Source organism: Gymnoscopelus microlampas, assembly GCF_963454915.1.
Source record: "Gymnoscopelus microlampas genome assembly, chromosome: 16".
NCBI classification, from domain to species: Eukaryota; Metazoa; Chordata; class Actinopteri; order Myctophiformes; family Myctophidae; genus Gymnoscopelus; species Gymnoscopelus microlampas.
This window is the reverse complement of record NC_139953.1, coordinates 13,009,395-13,029,394: the sequence shown is the minus strand read 5'-3', so window position 1 is coordinate 13,029,394 and position 20,000 is coordinate 13,009,395. Positions and strand designations below refer to the sequence as shown.

The following is a 20,000-nucleotide window of genomic DNA, read 5'->3' as shown; positions in this document are numbered from 1 at the left end:
ACTATTCAGTACTCCTCTGCTTTTAGCTGATTGTGCATATTTGAAAGAAAGAGAGAGCAGTGCCCTGTCCGTAAACCCCCCGTGGTGCCAAAAGTCACTCGATTTGTGTGCACATCATGATTTGTGTGCATGGGGAACTCATTTGAAACAAGCTCAGTGCTTTTATGAGTCTTCCAGTTTAGTAGACCTTGTATTGTGAATTTGTACTTCCATGTACTGTTGTTCTCATGTCTTACTAAATAAAGTACATCAATCAATCAATCAAACCCCATTCATTCTCAAACTTATAAATGTCAAGGTCTCCCCTCAAGTGTACAAATGTCATTTGTACACTGTCAGAGTGACAGACTTGAAAGGGTTAATTTAGACCCCCTATGGCACCCAGAGAATCCCTGGAATCCACTGTGAGAACCACTGCATTATAGCCACTCAAATTCCCTGCTGATGAACGTATTCTACTGTTTTTCCCCCAAAATGTCACGTTCAAACATTTCCGAAAATAGCAGTTCTGCCAGCATCGATTGTGTTAGATCTTGTAGATCTGCTAAACATACATACATACATATAACTGTGTGTTGTCACCACCAGGGATTCTGGCCCGATGTGTGGTCGTGGCAGAGCAAGAGGGAGAGAACCTGTCCGGCCTGTCCAACAACCCGGACAAAGGCATCTTCGCCGTGCGGGAGAACGGCACCACATGCCTGATGGTGGAGTTCGCCGTCAGGTTCCTGGTGCCCTACGATGTTCTCGCACTCAACGGGATAGACGTAAGTCATCGTGTCACCTGGCCACCTGCGCACCCCCCCCCCCCCTCTCTTTTCAACCCTTTTTCAAGGTCCATTATTGTTATTTATTTGGAATTTGAGCGCACGGACCACCATTTGATGAGATTTAGACTCTCAGACCCCAGACTTAGAATGTTTTTTTTGTTATCGTTGGATACGATTTTGTCCACAATTCCATCAAAAACAACACTTATATAATTAAGTGATGCATGTTAATGCATGTTAAGTAATGATGTTTAACAATAATTTAACTCTTGAGAGCGTAAAATGAAACCAAATGGACCCGTACGGGTCCATTTGGTTTCATTTTACTTCTCTCAAGAGTTAAAGATCTATAAGGGTCCATTTGGTTATACCATATACCAACTCTCCATCATTTAGCTGCGGACCACCTGGAACCCCCTCAGGGACCGCTGGTGGTCCCCGGACCACTGGTTGAGAACCACTGTTCTAAAACCAAAGGACGGACGGTGCGGTATATTATTAGTTTGCAGAATTTGGGGCCAAATGTTGGAGATGAGTCTCGCCTGAGGCGACGGTCTGTGCGTCGTGCGTAATGCTGGGTGTGCTAAAGCATGTGAGGAGGGAGGGGGGGGAGATGAGGGGGAATTCCACTCTGTTCAAATTGGGGGTTCTCTTTTTAGAGAAACATGGGATTTTCTTGTTTTCAAACAAAAAGAAATGGTGATTCTTCAACGGCTAGTTATTTGCGGTGGTTCAGCAGGTGCAGGTGCTGCAGCATGCACCGCTGCAGTATAGCCTACAACTGTGGTTCTCAACCTTTTCAGGCCGCGACCCCCAAAAAGAATCATATTGATCTGGGAACCCCCCCCAGCCTGATAAGCACTTGGAATGTATGTAGGCGTTGAGGCGTTACAGTTTGCTTGACTTGGTTCCACAGATAAATTATGTGAAAATAGCAGATCTACAAGCTCACTTGGGAGGCGTTGTGAGTTTGTAGATTGGCCATTTTCACTTTTTTTTTTCCCTTTCTTAATATTTGACCCCCCCCCCCCCCGGTATCGGCCCACACGTTGAGAGAACCACTGGCCTACAACATCTTAACCCCTTTAATTTCTCAACATGTTCCTCAAGTTAGCTCTATTTGACATATTATGCCTATAGGTTCCCCTGTGATTACGAGCCAAAGAGCCACTGTAGCACTTTTGTTAGCGTGCTTGCTTGGACGGCAGGTTATGGTTATGGGACGTGCGTAAAAGCCCTCCGCCATATACAGGGTTAGTGGTGTTTATGGACGCGTTCTGCTGTCCACTATAGGTTCATATCCAACATCGTGTCTTTTCAGTTAATCACCGAGACGGCGGTGGTGGCTGTGCCCCGCGGGGCCGAGATAGAGGGCCAGTGTGGGACCACGGAGGCTGAGATACACATCTCCTGGAAGAACAACGCGTACACACTCCGCATCTACTTCTCTAAGGTGATGATGGTTCACTTTCTGCTGCAAACATTGTTTTCGATTAATTTAATACACAGACAGGAGGACCCCAATGGAAACAAGCTATAGCGCTTTTAGCATCCTTTTGTATAAATGTAGGCTTTCTGTACTTTTTAAAATATACTGTTAATAAAGTATTCAATCTATCAATCAATCAATGTTAGCTTGTAGATCAGGTGTTTTTTGCAGTCGATGGTTTTCCCTGTTAACGAAAGCTCCATGTGTGTGTGTGTGTGTGTGTGTGTGTGTGTGTGTGTGTGTGTGTGTGTGTGTGTGTGTGTGTGTGTGTGCTTGCGTGCGTGCGTGCGTGCGTGCGTGCGTGCGTGCGTGTGTGCGTGTGTGTGTGTGTGTGCGCGCGTGTTGTTGCAGGAGTTCCGTGACAAGGGATATGTGTGGAAGGCCAGTAAAGTGCAGTTCATTTACGACACATCGGAGATTTCTCACTTCAACAGCGCATACAACCGTGAGTCTCCAGTCTCAGAACTGATGACCAGTTGATTGTCTCGAAATCTATCAGTCACCTCACCTGTCATCATCAATCATCATCATCATCATCATCATCATCATCATCATCATCATCATCATCATCATCATCATTCATCATCATTCATCATCATCATCATCATCATGTCCCATTTGCGTTCAGTGGGAACGGGAGAGATATTATGTTCAGCATTTAGGCCTACTTGTTATTTTAGCTGTTTGATCGATCATTCATTCATTATCATTATTATATGTATTAGGCTATGTCAGATGTTTTTGGCTTCTATTTCTATTTTTTATTTAGGGATTTATTTTTCCCCCCAGGGAATTTCTAACCGGAATTAACGTTATTTCCATCCTAGTATTATGTTTCTAAGCCTACATCGCAGACTGGGAAAATAAATCCGTCCAAAACGCATGAGAACCAATTATTTTTCCCCCCACTTTTTTAATAATTCGAAATAAAAATGTATAAAAACAAAATGTATGGCAAATTTCTAAATATTTGAACACATAGAAAGTTCATTAACCACTTTCAACCTGGTGTCTCTATTTTAGGCATGTCTGTATTGACGAAGATTTACAAACATTAATATAAAATATGATATAAATGATAATCATACCTCTCTCAAATCTCTCTCTCTCTCTCTCTCTCTCTCTCTCTCTCTCTCTCTCTCTCTCTCTAAAATTGCCATGTCATAGCCCACAGTCAGTGGTGGTGGTAAAAGTCCGGAATTCTAAATTTACTTGAGTAAAAGTACAAAAGTATTGGTATCAAAATGTACTTAAAGTACCAAAAGTAAAAGTACTCCTCGTGTAAAATGTCCCATTTCACAAGTTCAAAATGTATTTAAAATATTTTGAAAATAGCCGATCTACAAGCTCACAATGGTCCCATTGCGACGCATTGTGAGCTTGTAGATTTTCAAATTGGCCGAAATAAATATATAGGGCTGAAGTGGTTATTGTGTTTTTTAGTAATAATCAAAATCTACAAAGTAACTATAACTAGTTTTCATATAACTGTGGAGTAAAAGTACAATATTTGCCTCTGAGATGTGGAGTAGAAGTAAACAATATTGTAAATTGTAAATACTGACGAAGTAAAAATACCTCAAAATTGTACTTAAGTACAGTACTTAGTTACTTTACACCACTGCCAACAGTGGCTGTATATCCTTCTTAATATGAATGAATCCAGTAGGCTGAGCCTGAGGTATGTCTGTCTGTCCACAGCGGGGAGGCACACGGCCAGCTCCCGTCGCCTGTCCGCCCTGGTGACGCCGGAGGGCCGCTCGTTCATGTGCTCGGCCCAGCAGACCTTCACCCTCATCTCCACGGACCACCAGAAGGGCGTCACCATGCACATGTACGACATGCAGGCCCAGCCCTTCGACATGACGTCCGACTTCATCTTCAGCGAACGTAAGAATCGCTCAGTTGCATTCACAACCTGATGGCCTTTAAACTTACTGTACAGCCTATAGGCCTAAACTCGAGGAGGCCTCTATGCTCCAGTTTTTACTTTAAATTGTGGCAGACTACTTTTAATTATATATATATATATATATATATATATATATATATATATATATATATATATATATATATATATATATATATATAATTATATATATATATAAAAAAAATATGATGATAGGCCTATGCATTGTAAAAAAAAAATGCTGTAGCTAGTAGGAATCACTGGAGCAAGAGTCTCTCCCTCTAACACACACACGCACACGCACACGCACACACGCGCACACACACACACACACACACACACACACACACACACACACACACACACACACACACACACACACACACACACACACACACACACACACACACACACACACACACACACACACACACACAAGCGTGCATGCACACACACCTCTCTGGGGGGCTACTGCAGTGTGAGGGCCAGGGCTGCAGAGAGAGAGAGGAGAGAGAGAGAGAGAGAGAGAGAGAGAGAGAGAGAGAGAGAGAGAGAGAGAGAGAGAGAGAGAGAGAGAGGGAGGGAGAGGAAGGGAGAGGTCATTAGGACTTTATGGGTGCAGTTCTCTCCTTGCCCTCAATGCAGTTTTTATAGACATACTTTAAGCTACGTGACTGGCTGTCCTCTGGAGCCAATCACCTTGGGAGGAGCTGTAAAGTGGGCTGTGATACTGTACTGTACGCTCCGCTATCAACCGCAAGAGCTGTTCATTTAACCCTGAGGGTGTAATATGGGCCCACATGGAGCAGGATTTAGTAGTGTACAGTATATAGCTCCCCACTGCTGCACCATAACATCCCTAGTGTTCATTTTAAACTAGTGTTAAACCACTTCAGAAATAGCTGTTTCTCAAGATATTTGATGCCCAGCATGTCCAAAATAAGGATGCCAGGCAGCGTTGCCAGATCTTGTGAGAGAAACAAGCAACCAGGTCTATGAAAACAATCCCAAAAGAAGTGAATACATATTCTTTTGGGGGTCCTTGACATGAAAATGTTTGACAACCACTGGTTTAAACAACATTATAGGAAGCAAGAGCAAATAAGCAACTACATTTTAGAAACAAGCCCAAAAAACTGCAACCCGCAACTACCAACACTTACGAGCAACTTTACAGAAAAACAAACCCAACGTTGCTTATAATAAGCAGACCTGTCAGGTCTGCTTATTATAAGCCAGGTTGAAAGTGGGCAAATGAACACTGAGGATTTTACTGTGTGACCATTGCTATACCCCACAGAAGGACATTCCCCCAATCCCCATGCATACTGTAGTGTAGGGACAGTACACCTTCCCATTGTACAATCACACATGTATGTATGTGCATCATAATAATAAGTGTGTATAGACAAGGAACAGCACATATGGATGAGTGAGTGAGTGAGTGAGTGAGTGAGTGAGTGAGTGAGTGAGTGAGTGAGTGAGTGTGTGTGTGTGTGTGTGTGTGTGTGTGTGTGTGCGCGCGCGCATGTGTGTGCATGTGTGAGAGTGAGAGGGAAGCAGCATGTGTGTGAATGCTCTGCTGGCTGACTAAGCTCATTAGACAGATGAAGACATCAGCAACGGTTGGTTTCGCACAAAAAGTTGCATGCTGCATCCGCACGCGCACACACACACACACACACACACACACACACACACACACACACACACACACACACACACACACACACACACACACACACACACACACACACAGAGAGACAGAGAGAGAAAGACAGAGAGAGAGGGAGGAGAGTAGAGATGCAAACATACACATGGTTATCCCCTCTGTAACCTGTGTGTCTCTGTGTATGTGTGTGTGTGTGTGTGTGCGTGCATGCATGTGTGTGTGCGTGCGTGTGTGCGGCGTGTGTGTTCCTTCTTGCAGCCTACAAGTGCATCACAGACCAGAGGGAGCGTCTGGAGGAGACTCTTCCCATCGTGCTGGGCTTCATCCTGGCATTGATCGTGGTCATAACGCTGGTTGTGTATCACTTCCACCTCAAGCTGACGGCCACCCAGCAGCCCCAGCTACCCAGAGACCGCTCCATGTACAAGAACATGTAGTCTGAGCCTCGCCACGGTGAGCTCCAGGGGGCGCCATTCTGGGGGTTAGAGGGGATGGCGATTGCCGCCCCCTAGCTTTCATTTAAGCACTTAAACCCCGTATGGTTGAGCGGAGTCCCTCAGGGATCTATGCTAGTGTATTTGTATGTTATTGTGGGGAAAGCTTTCGCTAGAAATAGCCGATCGACGTGCTCACAACGCGTTGCGAAAGCTTTCCCCACAATACAGATGCTGGGGTTTAAGTGGTTAACCTCAACATTCAGGTCTTTTATTCAGATTTTCGATCAACACTTGAATTGTTTTTTTCTGCAACCATTCATTCATTAGGCTAATCACTTTAAAACTGGCCTCCGTATTTCATTACAGGTGAATTGTTTTTAGAAAATGTTATTTTTCTTAATTGTTTTGTTGCAAAAATAGCAGATCGACACGCTCACAACGCATCGCAACGTGATTCGTTTTGAGCTTGTAGATAAAAAAGAAAAAAAAGAATCAGACTTAAATGGTCACTTTCTTGCCACCGTCTACTTTTTCATAAAATGACGCCCCTGGTGAGCTCTCCCCATCCACTGACTCACAACGTTTCTGACTCCACTTCCCGCAGATAACAACCCATCGTCTCCCGTTAAGGCTAGAGAGCACGGATTCGGTGGAGTTTGGAATTTTCGGATAATCGAATAGTCGTCTCCACATTCCATTTTCATATCAGAGTCGGAAAAAAATTATATACATAAGATGTATTTATTTATTTTTTATGAATGATTCGAATATTCGCTCTTAAGAACAGTGGAATATTTAAAAAAATAATTTTGGTCAGTCATGCACATCCCTAGTGTGTGTGTGTGTGTGTGTGTGTGTGTGTGCGTGTGCGTGTGTGCGCGTGTGTACGTGTGTGTGTGTGGCCTACAGTAACTTGAACTTTTGAGTTGCATAGGCTATAGGCTCAAGCGATGAATGACGAGCGTTTGAACAAAAGTATAAACAAAACAAGTTTCTCAACACATCAATTTGAAGTATGGTGCAGTAGCCTATATATTTTTTTCTTTTGACTGATACGTGGAAAAAAAAGAAAATACATTGCTGTGCTTGTGCTCTCATTTTCAGTTTATCTCTGTCTGAGAACGGAGCCTTCTCATCAGAGATTCCATAGGCCTGTTTGGTCATATATCGTTTATTTACCCCAAGAGCCTCCTTTTATTTTTCTCCCTTGAATGCAATCATAGTGTTGACTGTGGAAAGTCTTGTGGTGTGTGCAGGTGTTCTCAGTGGCATTCCAAATCATAAAAAGTTGCAATATGTGTTTTTGCTTTATCACCAGTCTTCTTCCGGATCCCAAGTTATGGAACATGTAAAAAGAAAAGAAAGCAATGCACTTATGGAAATAAAACACCTGTCAGAATGTTCTTTAAAGACTCACAAATGCAAATGCGGACGTTTCGTTCTCGTCCGAACGTTAGAAGTGTATATGTGAAAGTAAGAAGAGATTATTTGAAAAGGATGTATATGTATAATATTTTCAGAAACAACATCTATGCATACACCACTGCTGATGCAAACCTGTGTGGTATTCTGTTCATTGGAATAAATTTCACTGGAGTCACCACTGCAGCACAACCCCGTCTCATTATTTCACCTTCGCTTGCCGTGAAAGCGCAACAACGGCGTCGGTTCTTGTCAGCAAGCAACACCGTCGTACTACGGAGTATAAATTAGGCAGGAGGGGTTGACCGAGGCGCGCCTGTGATCGATGCACCTGTCGGGGACGACGCAGCGCCAGGCGAGGCGCAGATGAAGTATTGATCTTGTCGTTTTACTCTGGGCCGCGAAAGGAAACACGATATGAGTCTAATTGAAAATAAATAGAGCATTCCCTGTCACCCGGCACCTATTTGTTTTAGCACCATAGACATCATGCATCATATCTGGTTGACACGTGAGTCAACAGGAAGCTAAGTTTGTTCAGTCTCCTCACTTACAGTATTAACTGAACAGGCAAGTAAGTAAGCGCCTGTGTGTGTGCGTGCGTGATTGAGAGAGAGAGATTGTAGTACAATAAATATACCAAGTGCTAGTTTCAGAATTCAACCTTTCTCGGCTCATTCATAGTAAGATTTTGGAGTTATTTGTAGTTTTGAAAGCTTACATACAAAAAAGAACAACTCAAAAGCAGTAGAGTAGGAGACACATGTTAAGGGTCCAAAGGTGCATTGGTGCAACGGTGCACGATTCATTAGATCAGTTGCCTCAACTCAGCGATATATTTTTGGCCGCTGCCGGTCTGTGGTGCTGTTCCGGGCTCTCTCCAGCCAATCACTGGTGTCCCTCAGTTTTGCTTGGCAACCATCTTTGTTTAGCCCCTTGTGTGGAGAGAAGGACAGAGCAATGAAAATGTTTTTTTAATACATAATTACTGGATCCATGAATGGGATCATGTCAAATGACACTGACATGATACTGATCATGATACTGACATGACACTGACATGATACTGACATGATACTGATACCTTGTCACAGCCCTGTCACAGAGATATCCGGCCCTTTCACAGCCCTGTCACAGGAATATCACAGGAATGTTTATTATGTTTATTTATACATCTCCATTAACTGATGCCTTAACGTCAGGTAGTCTTCCTGGAGTCCAAGACATTCATATTCGTTAACAACAATAGAAAATAATAAAATGTTTGTGTATCACACTAAAATTACTAAACAAATCCTCTTCCAATAGTCAAGTATCACATAAAAAGAGATACCAACAGGGATACAGCAGATTTGAAATCTAAAAGTAATACTATCAATCTGCTATGAAAGCAAGATGTTTCCTATTAAAACAGGCGATTTCTTTGGTGTTACGAATATCACTTGGAAGACTATTCCATAGTTCAATTGACCTATAAAATACAGCTCTCTTCATGACACTTAGGAAGAGAAGAGCTAAAGTTATCAGTCCACCTCTCACCTCATGAGTGGAATATCTATGAATGTCAGGCTTACTTCAGCAGTTTTGAACCCTAAACCTTATGCTTCTGAACCACTGGAAAAATGGAAGGCACCCGTGAGAAAGAAATACTTAACCGTTAAGAGAAACCTATAAGAGAAATAATGTATACTTAAGTATTTGGTTCTCACACGTATCTTCCATAACTTTGTGGTATGACAGGGGGTTATCAACCGAAGGTTTAGGATTCAGAACGGCAAAGGAACATTTTTGCAGTTCATCTAAAACTAAAAAAAAAGTAATCTGAACTCTAAAAGGTTAAGTTTTGATTCTCACATGTATCTTCCATGCCTTTGTGGCAGAAGTCATGTGACAGGGATTTGTTATCTGCAGGTTCTGGGTTCAAAACAGTTAGGGAACATGTTTCACACTTCATCTAAACTCTGGAACAGAGGTCTTCAACAGGGGGTCCAGGAACCCTAGGGGGTTGTCAAAGTTACTACAGGGGGTGTGCTTGTAGATCTGCTATTTTCGGCAAAGTGGTTTGGTATAGGGGGGAAAAAGAGCAGGCTAAGTACAGAGTGAAAGGTCAGGTATACTAAGTATGGTTTAAGTGCATGGTTAAATGTCTGGAAATACACATTAACATGAATCCAACATGATAGTGCTGTGAAACAAGTCTATGAAGCTGCCTATGAAATCTATGAAAAAAATAATATTTTATACAATATATAATGGGGGTCCCTGCTTTATCTCGCTCTCAGCCAAGGGGTCCTAATTGTCCTGAAAACGTTGAAGACCCCTGCTCTAGAAGGTTAAGTATTTGGTTCGACAATGGATTATAAACCTGAAGCTTTAGAGTTGGAAAGTAACATTTTCGCACTTCATCTAAACTCTAAAAGGTCATCTAAAATTTAAAAGGTTTAGGAATTTGGTTCTCACATGCCAGCTTGGCTCAAGAAATAAGGTCAAGTGTTCATAAACCAAAGGTTGTAAGTTCAAATCAAACTGTTTGTAAACCCGAAGGTTTTTAGTGTTCAAATCTGCCTTGGAACATTTTCGCACTCCATCTAAACTCCAAAAGGTCGTCTGAACTTGTTAGAGTGCCCGACTTGCGGTTGGAGTTAGTACAGAGGCCTTGATAGGGTTCAACCAAAAGGTGTATTTATTTTGATTGTTCACCGACAATACATGAACACAGGAAGCTCTCCACACAGGTGACATGGTGGTGTCCAGCTCTCATCCTACCACCAACTGAGTGTGTTTGTGGCTTGCAGCATTTTATACTCAGCTGGAGGCAATTAGTTTGGACTCAACCATGTCAAGGGGTAGAATACCGAATAATACACATACATAAATACAGATAACATTAACTCTCATGACATCCATTAAAACTCCATGAACTACACCAATGATTCTCATACTACATTACACAACAATATCCATAGCAATTCCAACTACACATTACAGCCCCCCCCCTCTGCCCTTCTGACTTGGTCCAGCCCAATTACTCTGGCCACATGCACAACTTACAGGGACATGTTAAGCTTTCAATAATCACCCAGCATTCCCTATATTGCACTATACTCAAACATATTGCTCTTGGTCTCTTATCACACTCATACCCATTACACATTGCACTTGCCCTTCAAGATTATTAATTTTAAAAATGAATGTTTAGGCCAGTGGTTCTGAAAGTGGGGTCCCGGGACCTCCAGGTTTCCTTGAGCGGTTTCAAATGTACCCTTACAGGTCTGTAACTCTGAGAGTGTACAAAAGGAACTAAACAAAACCTTATTTGTAAACACTCTCAGAGTTATGGGGGTCAGTTATGGAGTCAAATTAAAAGGTTTTAGAAGCACTGGTTTCCGCCCTGTTATTGACATGGATGTCTACTTGTTTAAAGCCTAGGCCTAATGATTAAAAACAGATGATAGGACTTACCTTTGGTCTACTCATGGTGTTAGCAGGAGACTTGATGATGTTATTTCCTCTGTCATGTGACTCACGTTTCTCCACCAGGCAAAATGAGTTTCGGGAACAGGTTTGCACGCACGTTGCGCGGGCACAACTTCAGTACATAACTACAGTATGGTAGAAAGAGGTGGTATATGCGGTATGCTGGGGTATACCTCAGCCAGGCTGGGTCGCCTACCCAGGGCCGTGTAAGTCGTGCGTTGCGGCTGTACAGGACCAGAGGAAGCTGCAGGGGGGGAAATAGCTTTTATGATAAATACAGTATTATCATTTTGGAAACCAACCCGTGGGCCCTAGACCACCAGTTGGGAATGACTGCAGTAGATCTCACCACCAGTGCCTCTCTGTAGAAACATGAGCCTAGTTCAGACAAAAGATTTGGGACGGGACAAAACCGCTTTAAGAATGATTTATACTTTGCCATAAGACAATGCTGCGCAGAAAATAGCTCAGCTGCCATTTTCTGCGTACGCTGGAGCATACTTTAAGCATTAGAGAACGTTGTGGAGCAAAAATGGCAGTGTCTGGAATCACCCCTATAGTGTGAATGTTGGCCCCTGTCGTTGTGTTTATTGTCGTTTTTATTTACTGGCCCCCAAGGTAGAGGCATCATCCTCAGAGAAGGACTCCCCATTCTTTGGCTCGGGCCAAATCAATAGTCCATTATGGAGCCTCTGAGGAACAAAAGGCTCAGAGGAACAACAGAGATAACCTCATATATCTGTCGCTGTCAGATGGAAACCTTGTATGTCCAAAACTGTTACTTTTCAGGAAATGGAAAGAAAATAACCTGTGTTCTATAATAGATGGATCCAATTTAGTTATTTGTCACAAGCTCTTTGTTAAAACTTTTCATTGGTTCAATATTTATAAAACCCACAGACACGCCTAGCCACACTTCACTTCACAAAGAAGAAGACAAATCAAAAACAGAAGATCTAAAAGCTCTGAACTTATTATTTTAACTAATACTAACTATTTTTGATACTTTGTGACACTTGAATGAATGCCTATGAGTACCGTAGGCATTAATTTATGAAAAAAAACAAAAAGTTGAAATATGGACATACAAGGTTTCTGCCTGACAGCAATGATAGTGTCAACTCCACCCCATACACAGCTTTCTCTTCAATGGCGGAGTTCATGCGGATCCCAGTTAGCGTTGGGAATCGGTATACATTTTTAAGTATATGCTGTTAATACAACATGGAAATAAAACAAAATTAACTGCTGATGGTAGAACATTTGTTAGACACGAGGTTAAGCGAAAGAGAAGAGGGTGAGCAAGAGAGAGAGAGTGAAAAAAGGTGATGAAGGAAAAATCCATGCAACACATCTCAATGTTTTTATGGGTGTTCTTTTTAGTTTTTTTAATTAAACCAGCTTCACTGAAAACAAACATGCAGTATCACTGTACAAGCCACAGATTACTCATTCAATAGTATTACTCATTCAAGTCCTGACGCTTTGTGAAGAATAAGCCAACAGGACGCACGCACGCACGCGCGCACACACGCACACACGCACACACACACACACACACACACACACACACACACACACACACACACACACACACACACACACACACACACACACACACACACACACACACACACACACACACACACACACACACACACACACACACACACACACACACACACACACACACACCTCCAGATGCTCGCTCTACTCCTTTTCCTAATAATAAGCCAACAGGACGCACGCACGCACACACGCACACGCACGCACACACACACACACACACACACACACACACACACACACACACACACACTCCATACAGACAGCACAAACCGTCCTCACACACACACACACACACACACACACACACACACACACACACACACACACACACACACACACACACACACACACACACACACACACACACACACACACACACACACACACACACACTTTCATATTTACATATCACAGTGAACGATGGTTCAAAAAACAATGCAGGGGAAAAGAGGATTATGCTGTTTCCTGGTCCAAACAGAAGACATGAGGGTGGCAGTACAGAAAGTGTGTGTGTGTGTGTGTGTGTGTGTGTGTGTGTGTGTGTGTGTGTGTGTGTACGTGGAAGGGGGGGGGGTTATAAAGAGTGAGATGATGACAGCGAAGATGCAAGTAGAAAACGAGACGTTGCAGGTGGGCGCCCCCCATAGGGCTAACAGGGAACAGCGTGAGAGACACGCCCCAGACTCTGGTGTATAATAAAGAATTGATGCTTTTTCTTTCTTGGTCAAACCCACTCAAACTGTGCTACATTTAATGGTGTGGTGTACTTACATCGTCATAAATACAGGCCATCTTTTGTTTGCTTTTAATGATAAATAAAACTGGGGTATTGCTCCAATGATATAACAACTCATATCATGGTCTGGTGATACGCATCGTAAGTGTAAAAGGAAACCAAAACCCCAAAACAAGGCCACACTACAAAAAAAAGAAAAAGAAACTTCACCCCCCCCCCAAAATAAATAAATAAATAAATACTTTAAAACAGTGTACAAAATTCTGACATTACCCTTTTTTCCAACATTTAATGGAAGTTCTCTCTACAAATGTTAAGATAATAAATATAGTCAGTATTTGTCTTTTTTCTTCCTTTTGTAACAGTTAGGATTAGATTGGTTTATTTGGGATTTCTCTTAAATCTTTAAAGCAAAAGAGGAAAAGAAAAGAAAAGAGAAAAAAAAAGGATTATAAACAGTAGGAAAGATCTCTGCAGAAAGTTCTATTGTAATACTGCTGATATCACAATGGTTACGACACGATAAAATACTGCAAATTATCAAAACTGTACAGGAAAACTTGCGTGTTTTCTCTAAAATACTTTTTTTTTTCTTCCAACGTTTAAGTGTGTGAGAAGAGAGAGGAGTGAAGTGTTTTTTTTTTAAAGAGAACCCTGTTCCTCTTCGGCGTCGAGCCGATCAAACGACTGCCGACCTACGGCCGAGCCGAGTCATTTCATTGCCAGTCAATCCCGCTCCTCTGATCGCCCTCTCCTGATTGTTCTGCCTTCTTCGACTGCTCTCGTCCGGTCCTAAAGCAAATACCCCCCCCCCAGCACCCCACCCCACAGGGCGGGCAGTCTCAGCGCCGCTGCAAAGCTCCGTTTAATGGCTACTCCCGACCCCCACGGTGGGAGTCGAGACTCACAGTCTAGGAAGAGAAGAAGGCTTTGCAGTGGGATGTGTGTGTGTGTGGAGGGAGAGAGAGAGAGAGGGGGGGGGGTCTAATCCAGTTCTACTGGATCTCTCTACCTTTGCCCCCTATAAGCACAGTACATAAGTCTTCCATTTCCAGTTCACGCGTTCAAAATAGATAAAGATGTCATATTCGTTTCTTCTTCTTCTTCTTCTTTTCTCTGTGTTGAAGTTCGTTGAAGTTTCATTCTTAAGATATTCCTCGAGCTAATCTACATCACGGTTACAGGTGTGAGTGGTCTCTTTATTTATTTAGTGAGTTTTTCTTTTTCTTTTCTTTTTTGGTGGCGCGCCACTTGCTCGCTTGCTCGGTGCTTCGGTTTGGGTGAGGGAATCACCGGCATCATGGTAGTAGTAGAAGTAGTAGTAGTAGTAGTAGGAGTAGTAGTAGTAGTAGTAGTAGTAGTAGTAGTGGTGGTGTTGGTGGTGGTCGGGTGGTCAGTTCAGGGAGGTTTTCGTGGGGTGGTCTCGCCAGGTATAGGGCCCGGGTCAGCGGTGACGATAGTGTCTCATGAGGGGGACAATGCAGGATGGGGGTCCGGCCATCTTGAGGAAGGGGTGCTGCAGGAGCTCCTGGGCTGTGGCTCTCTGGGAGGGCTCCCTCACCAGCATCATGTCCAGGAAGGCCCGTAGGACCGATGACACCTGTGGGTGGGGGGGGGGGGGGCACACTCAGTTTACCTCAGTCGCATGTATACATTTGTTTTACAGTGGAACTGTGTTTTAAACTCGCCTGTGCATCTGTGTAGTTGTAGTGTTGTGTTTTCTGTTAAAGGCATCTTGCTCTGGGAAAATGCTATATTGTGCTCACGTAGCCAGATGATCTGAGATCTCAGCCTACAAATATGTTCAATCTAAATTCAGTGTAGGGGCTAGAAATGGGTGACAGAACTGGGAAAAAATCACGGATTAACAGCAATGCTGAACCAATGCAAAGGCATTAAGCCTGACATGATACTGACCATGATACTGACCATGATACTGACATGATACTGACCATGATACTGACCATGATACTGACCATGATACTGACATGATACTGACCATGATACTGACCATGATACTGACATGATACTGACCATGATACTGACCATGATACTGACCATGATACTGACATGATACTGACCATGATACTGACATGATACTGACCATGATACTGACATGATACTGACCATGATACTGACCATGATACTGACATGATACTGACCATGATACTGACCATGATACTGACCATGATACTGACCATGATACTGACATGATACTGACCATGATACTGACATGATACTGTCCATGATACTGACCATGATACTGACCATGATACTGACATGATACTGACCATGATACTGACCATGATACTGACATGATACTGACCATGATACTGACATGATACTGTCCATGATACTGACCATGATACTGACCATGATACTGACATGATACTGACATGATACTGACCATGATACTGACATGATACTGACCATGATACTGACCATGATACTGACCATGATACTGACCATGATACTGACATGATATTGACCATGATACTGACCATGATACTGACCACGATACTGACATGATACTGACCATGATACTGACCATGATACTGACCATGATACTGACCACGATACTGACATGATACTGACCATGATACTGACCATGATACTGACCATGATACTGACCATGATACTGACCATGATACTGACCATGATACTGACATGATACTGACCATGATACTGACCATGATACTGACATGATACTGACCATTATACTGACCACGATACTGACATGATACTGACCATGATACTGACCATGATACTGACCATGATACTGACATGATACTGACCATGATACTGACCATGATACTGACCATGATACTGACATGATACTGACCATGATACTGACCATGATACTGACCATGATACGGTCATGATACTGACCATGATACGGTCATGATACTGACATGATACTGACCATGATACTGACATGATACTGTCATCATACTGGGACGTATAGTATCACGAGGGCCAATCCCTCCCAGCTCCACTCCCTGCTAAACAGGCACCCAGGCCAGCCTGCAGTAGGAGTTGAGCTGGTGCAGTGACTCCATTGAGTGAGAGTTGTGTGCTACCTTGTGGGATTCTTTTAGCCTCGGGGGAAGGTTGTCTCGTATTCTCCTCATGGCCTGTAGAGGGGGTTCATTGAAGTACGGAGGCTCCCCGTCCACCATCTCTATTACCATGATGCCTAAAGACCAGATATCCACCTACACACACACACACACACACACACACACACACACACACACACACACACACACACACACACACACACACACACACACACACACACACACACACACACACACACACACACACACACACAACAACCATTCAGTAATTCAATATAGGAATGCGTTAGGATCACACAGCATAGGGCAGCCGATACTCAACTTCGTACTGTAGGCGCCGCACCTCTGTGTGTGTGTGTGTGTGTGTGTGTGTGTGTGTGTGTGTGTGTGTGTGTGTGTGTGTGTGTGTGTGTGTGTGTGTGTGTGTGTGTGTGTGTGTATACTCTATCTGTGGAACGGATACTGTATGTATTCCTGCAACATAAGGGGCTGGACTAGATGAGAAGTTACACTCTTTATCTTCTCAATATACTTTTCTTTCATTTGGATACGGTTTGGTACGGGATGTGTGAGAGACCTGTGTGTGTGGAAGGAAGGTCTGTCTGTCTGTCTCTCTGTCTGTCTGTCTATCTATCTATCTATCCACCCATGTGAGTACATCGTGTGTGTGTGTGTGTGTGTGTGTGTGTGTGTGTGTGTGTGTGTGTGTGTGTGTGTGTGTGTGTGTGTGTGTGTGTGTGTGTGTGTGTGTGTGTGTGTGTGTGTGTGCGTGTGCGTGTGTATGTGCCCCTCACCTCCGTGCCATAGGGTAGTCTGGAGATGACCTCTGGTGCCATCCAGTAGGGCGTGCCCACCAGAGACTTCCTCTTGGGCACCTCTTTGGACACTTGGGCACAGAAGCCAAAGTCGGACAGTTTGATCTGCACAGAGAGCACACACACACACATATCATGTTCCTCTTGCACACTCCACAGTCCAAATATACATGCAATAGCATAGACTTTCCTTCTTAACATGTTATACCATCCTCAGAATTGTAGGGATTAGAGAACTGGGTTCTAGACTGGAAGGTTGCTGGTTCTAATCCCCAGCTTTTATGGGTAGGGAACTGTTATTGGCCATGTGCATATTTTGTTGAGTACGAAAGCACAGATACAACATATCGTCTCTGTCAGGTGTAAATCTCATACAGTATGTCCAAAACGGTTACTTTTCCTAGGATTCTAATTCAAAAATAGCAAAGGTAGCAGATCTACAAGCTCAAAATGCGTTGCTTTGCGGCGCGTTTCGAGCTTGTAGATCTGCTACTTTTGATGCTTTTGTGTGACGCTGTAGTGTGATCAAGTAGGGCGTTCATTTACGAAAAAACATAAAGAGTTAAAATATGGAGATCAGAGGTTGTACAAAAGAAAGACATGCTATACTATATTGTAAAATAAATTAAAATAAAAAAGTCATACTATACTATAATCCAAAAATTGCCTAGTAAAATAAAAATGCCAAAAGGTCCTTTACTTTATAGGACTATACTTAAGACATTACAAATACAAATAAAAAAACACATATTAAAGTACGCTACTGTATGTTGTAAAAAAAAAATTAGATAGACGAAGTAAGGAACTGACCCTTGGCGATGAAGAGGTCTCGCAGAAGACAGTAATCCCCCATATTAGCAGTTAATTATGCTTCAATTAATCACGTTTTATCGGCTCGTTAGGAAGGCGTTAGGCAGGATTTAATTACTGTGGCCTACATGGTAATTGATGATGATGAGTTTCTGGTGCTGGCTGTTTGACGAACAGCAGGGCTGGCAGCCGCAGAGAAGGTCAGCATGTGTATGGGTGTGTTTGGGTGTGTGCGCGCAAATGAGTGCATGTTTGTACATGCATGCGTCTAAGTGTGTGTGGCAGGGCTCCGAGACACTGTAATAAGCTGCATTAGCAACTAGAGTGTACGCATGCACACACAGTAAAATCGTCACTTTTAATCACTCTTAATGGTAACTTAATGGTAACCATGTGGTTACATGTGTACACTCTCACACTTAAGTAACACTGAGGATTTTACTGTGCACACACACAGGTAACATTTCACTGTGCTACATTGGCATGGCAGGAGTTTCCTTACATAATTATAATTTATGTGTCCTTACAGAAGTATGCGTGTTTATAAGTGTCCTTAGAGAAATATGTGTCCTTAGAGAAATATGTGTCTTTATATGTGTCCTTACAGAAATATGTGTCCTTAGAGAAATGTGTGTCTTTATGTGTCCTTACAGAAGTATGTGTCTTTATAAGTGTCCTTATAGAAATATGTGTCCTTAGAGAAATATGTGTCTTTATATGTGTCCTTACAGAAGTATGTGTCCTTATAAAAGTATGTGTCCTTATAGAAGTATAGAAGTATGTGTCTTTTTAGAAGTATGTGTCCTTATAGAAGTATGTGTCCTTATAGAAGTATGTGTCCTTACAGAAGTATGTGTCCTTATAGAAGTATGTGTCCTTATAGAAGTATGTGTCCTTACAGAAGTATGTGTCCTTATAGAGGTATGTGTCCTTATAGAAATATGTGTCCGCATAGAAGTATGTGTCCATTTAGAAGTATGTGTCCTTACAGAAGTGTGTGTCCTTATAGAAGTATGTGTCCTTATAGAAGTATGTGTCCTTATAGAAGTATGTGTCCTTATAGAAGTATGTGTCCTTATAGAAGTATGTGTCCTTATAGAAGTATGTGTCCTTATAGAAGTATGTGTCCTTATAGAAGTATGTGTCCTTATAGAAGTATGTGTCCTTACAGAAGTATGTGTCTTTATAAGTGTCCTTATAGAAATATGTGTCCTTAGAGAAATATGTGTCTTTATATGTGTCCTTACAGAAGTATGTGTCCTTATAGAAGTATGTGTCCTTATAGAAGTATAGAAGTATGTGTCTTTTTAGAAGTATGTGTCCTTATAGAAGTATGTGTCCTTATAGAAGTATGTGTCCTTACAGAAGTATGTGTCCTTATAGAAGTATGTGTCCTTATAGAAGTATGTGTCCTTACAGAAGTATGTGTCCTTATAGAGGTATGTGTCCTTATAGAAATATGTGTCCTTATAGAAGTATGTGTCCATTTAGAAGTATGTGTCCTTACAGAAGTGTGTGTCCTTATAGAAGTATGTGTCCTTATAGAAGTATGTGTCCTTATAGAAGTATGTGTCCTTATAGAAGTATGTGTCCTTATAGAAGTATGTGTCCTTATAGAAGTATGTGTCCTTATAGAAGTATGTGTCCATTTAGAAGTATGTGTCCTTACAGAAGTATGTGTCCTTACAGAAGTATGTGTCCTTATAGAAGTATGTGTCCTTATAGAAGTATGTGTCCTTATAGAAGTATGTGTCCTTACAGAAGTATGTGTCCTTATAGTATGTGTCCTTATAGTATGTGTCCTTATAGAAGTA

General features: G+C 42.4%; 2 protein-coding genes across 4 annotated transcripts in view; one reads left to right on the top strand and one right to left on the bottom strand.

Moving 5' to 3' along the window:
• lamp5 (lysosomal associated membrane protein family member 5) overlaps positions 1-6,277 on the top strand; it is a gene marked incomplete at both ends in the record, with an annotated part of 7,049 nt that extends 772 nt beyond the window's left edge. Inside the window, 5 exons of the mRNA XM_084082321.1 lie at positions 589-767; positions 2,092-2,223; positions 2,611-2,704; positions 3,961-4,149; positions 6,099-6,277. Of these exons, the coding sequence (XP_083938447.1) occupies positions 589-767; positions 2,092-2,223; positions 2,611-2,704; positions 3,961-4,149; positions 6,099-6,277 (773 nt within the window). The remainder of the gene's footprint in view (positions 1-588; positions 768-2,091; positions 2,224-2,610; positions 2,705-3,960; positions 4,150-6,098) is intronic.
• Positions 6,278-13,435: 7,158 nt separating this feature from the next.
• The window catches only part of pak5 (p21 protein (Cdc42/Rac)-activated kinase 5), a 112,777-nt gene continuing 106,212 nt past the window's right edge, over positions 13,436-20,000 (bottom strand). For 2 of the 3 annotated variants that reach the window (XM_084083460.1, XM_084083461.1), the window contains 3 exons: positions 17,356-17,481; positions 16,562-16,696; positions 13,437-15,081 (listed from right to left, as the gene is read on the bottom strand). In XM_084083460.1, coding sequence (XP_083939586.1) covers positions 14,926-15,081; positions 16,562-16,696; positions 17,356-17,481 — 417 coding nt within the window. In that variant the 3' untranslated portion in view covers positions 13,437-14,925. Of the gene's footprint in view, positions 15,082-16,561; positions 16,697-17,355; positions 17,482-20,000 lie in introns of all 3 variants that reach the window. The other variant, XM_084083462.1, reaches the window with a different exon arrangement.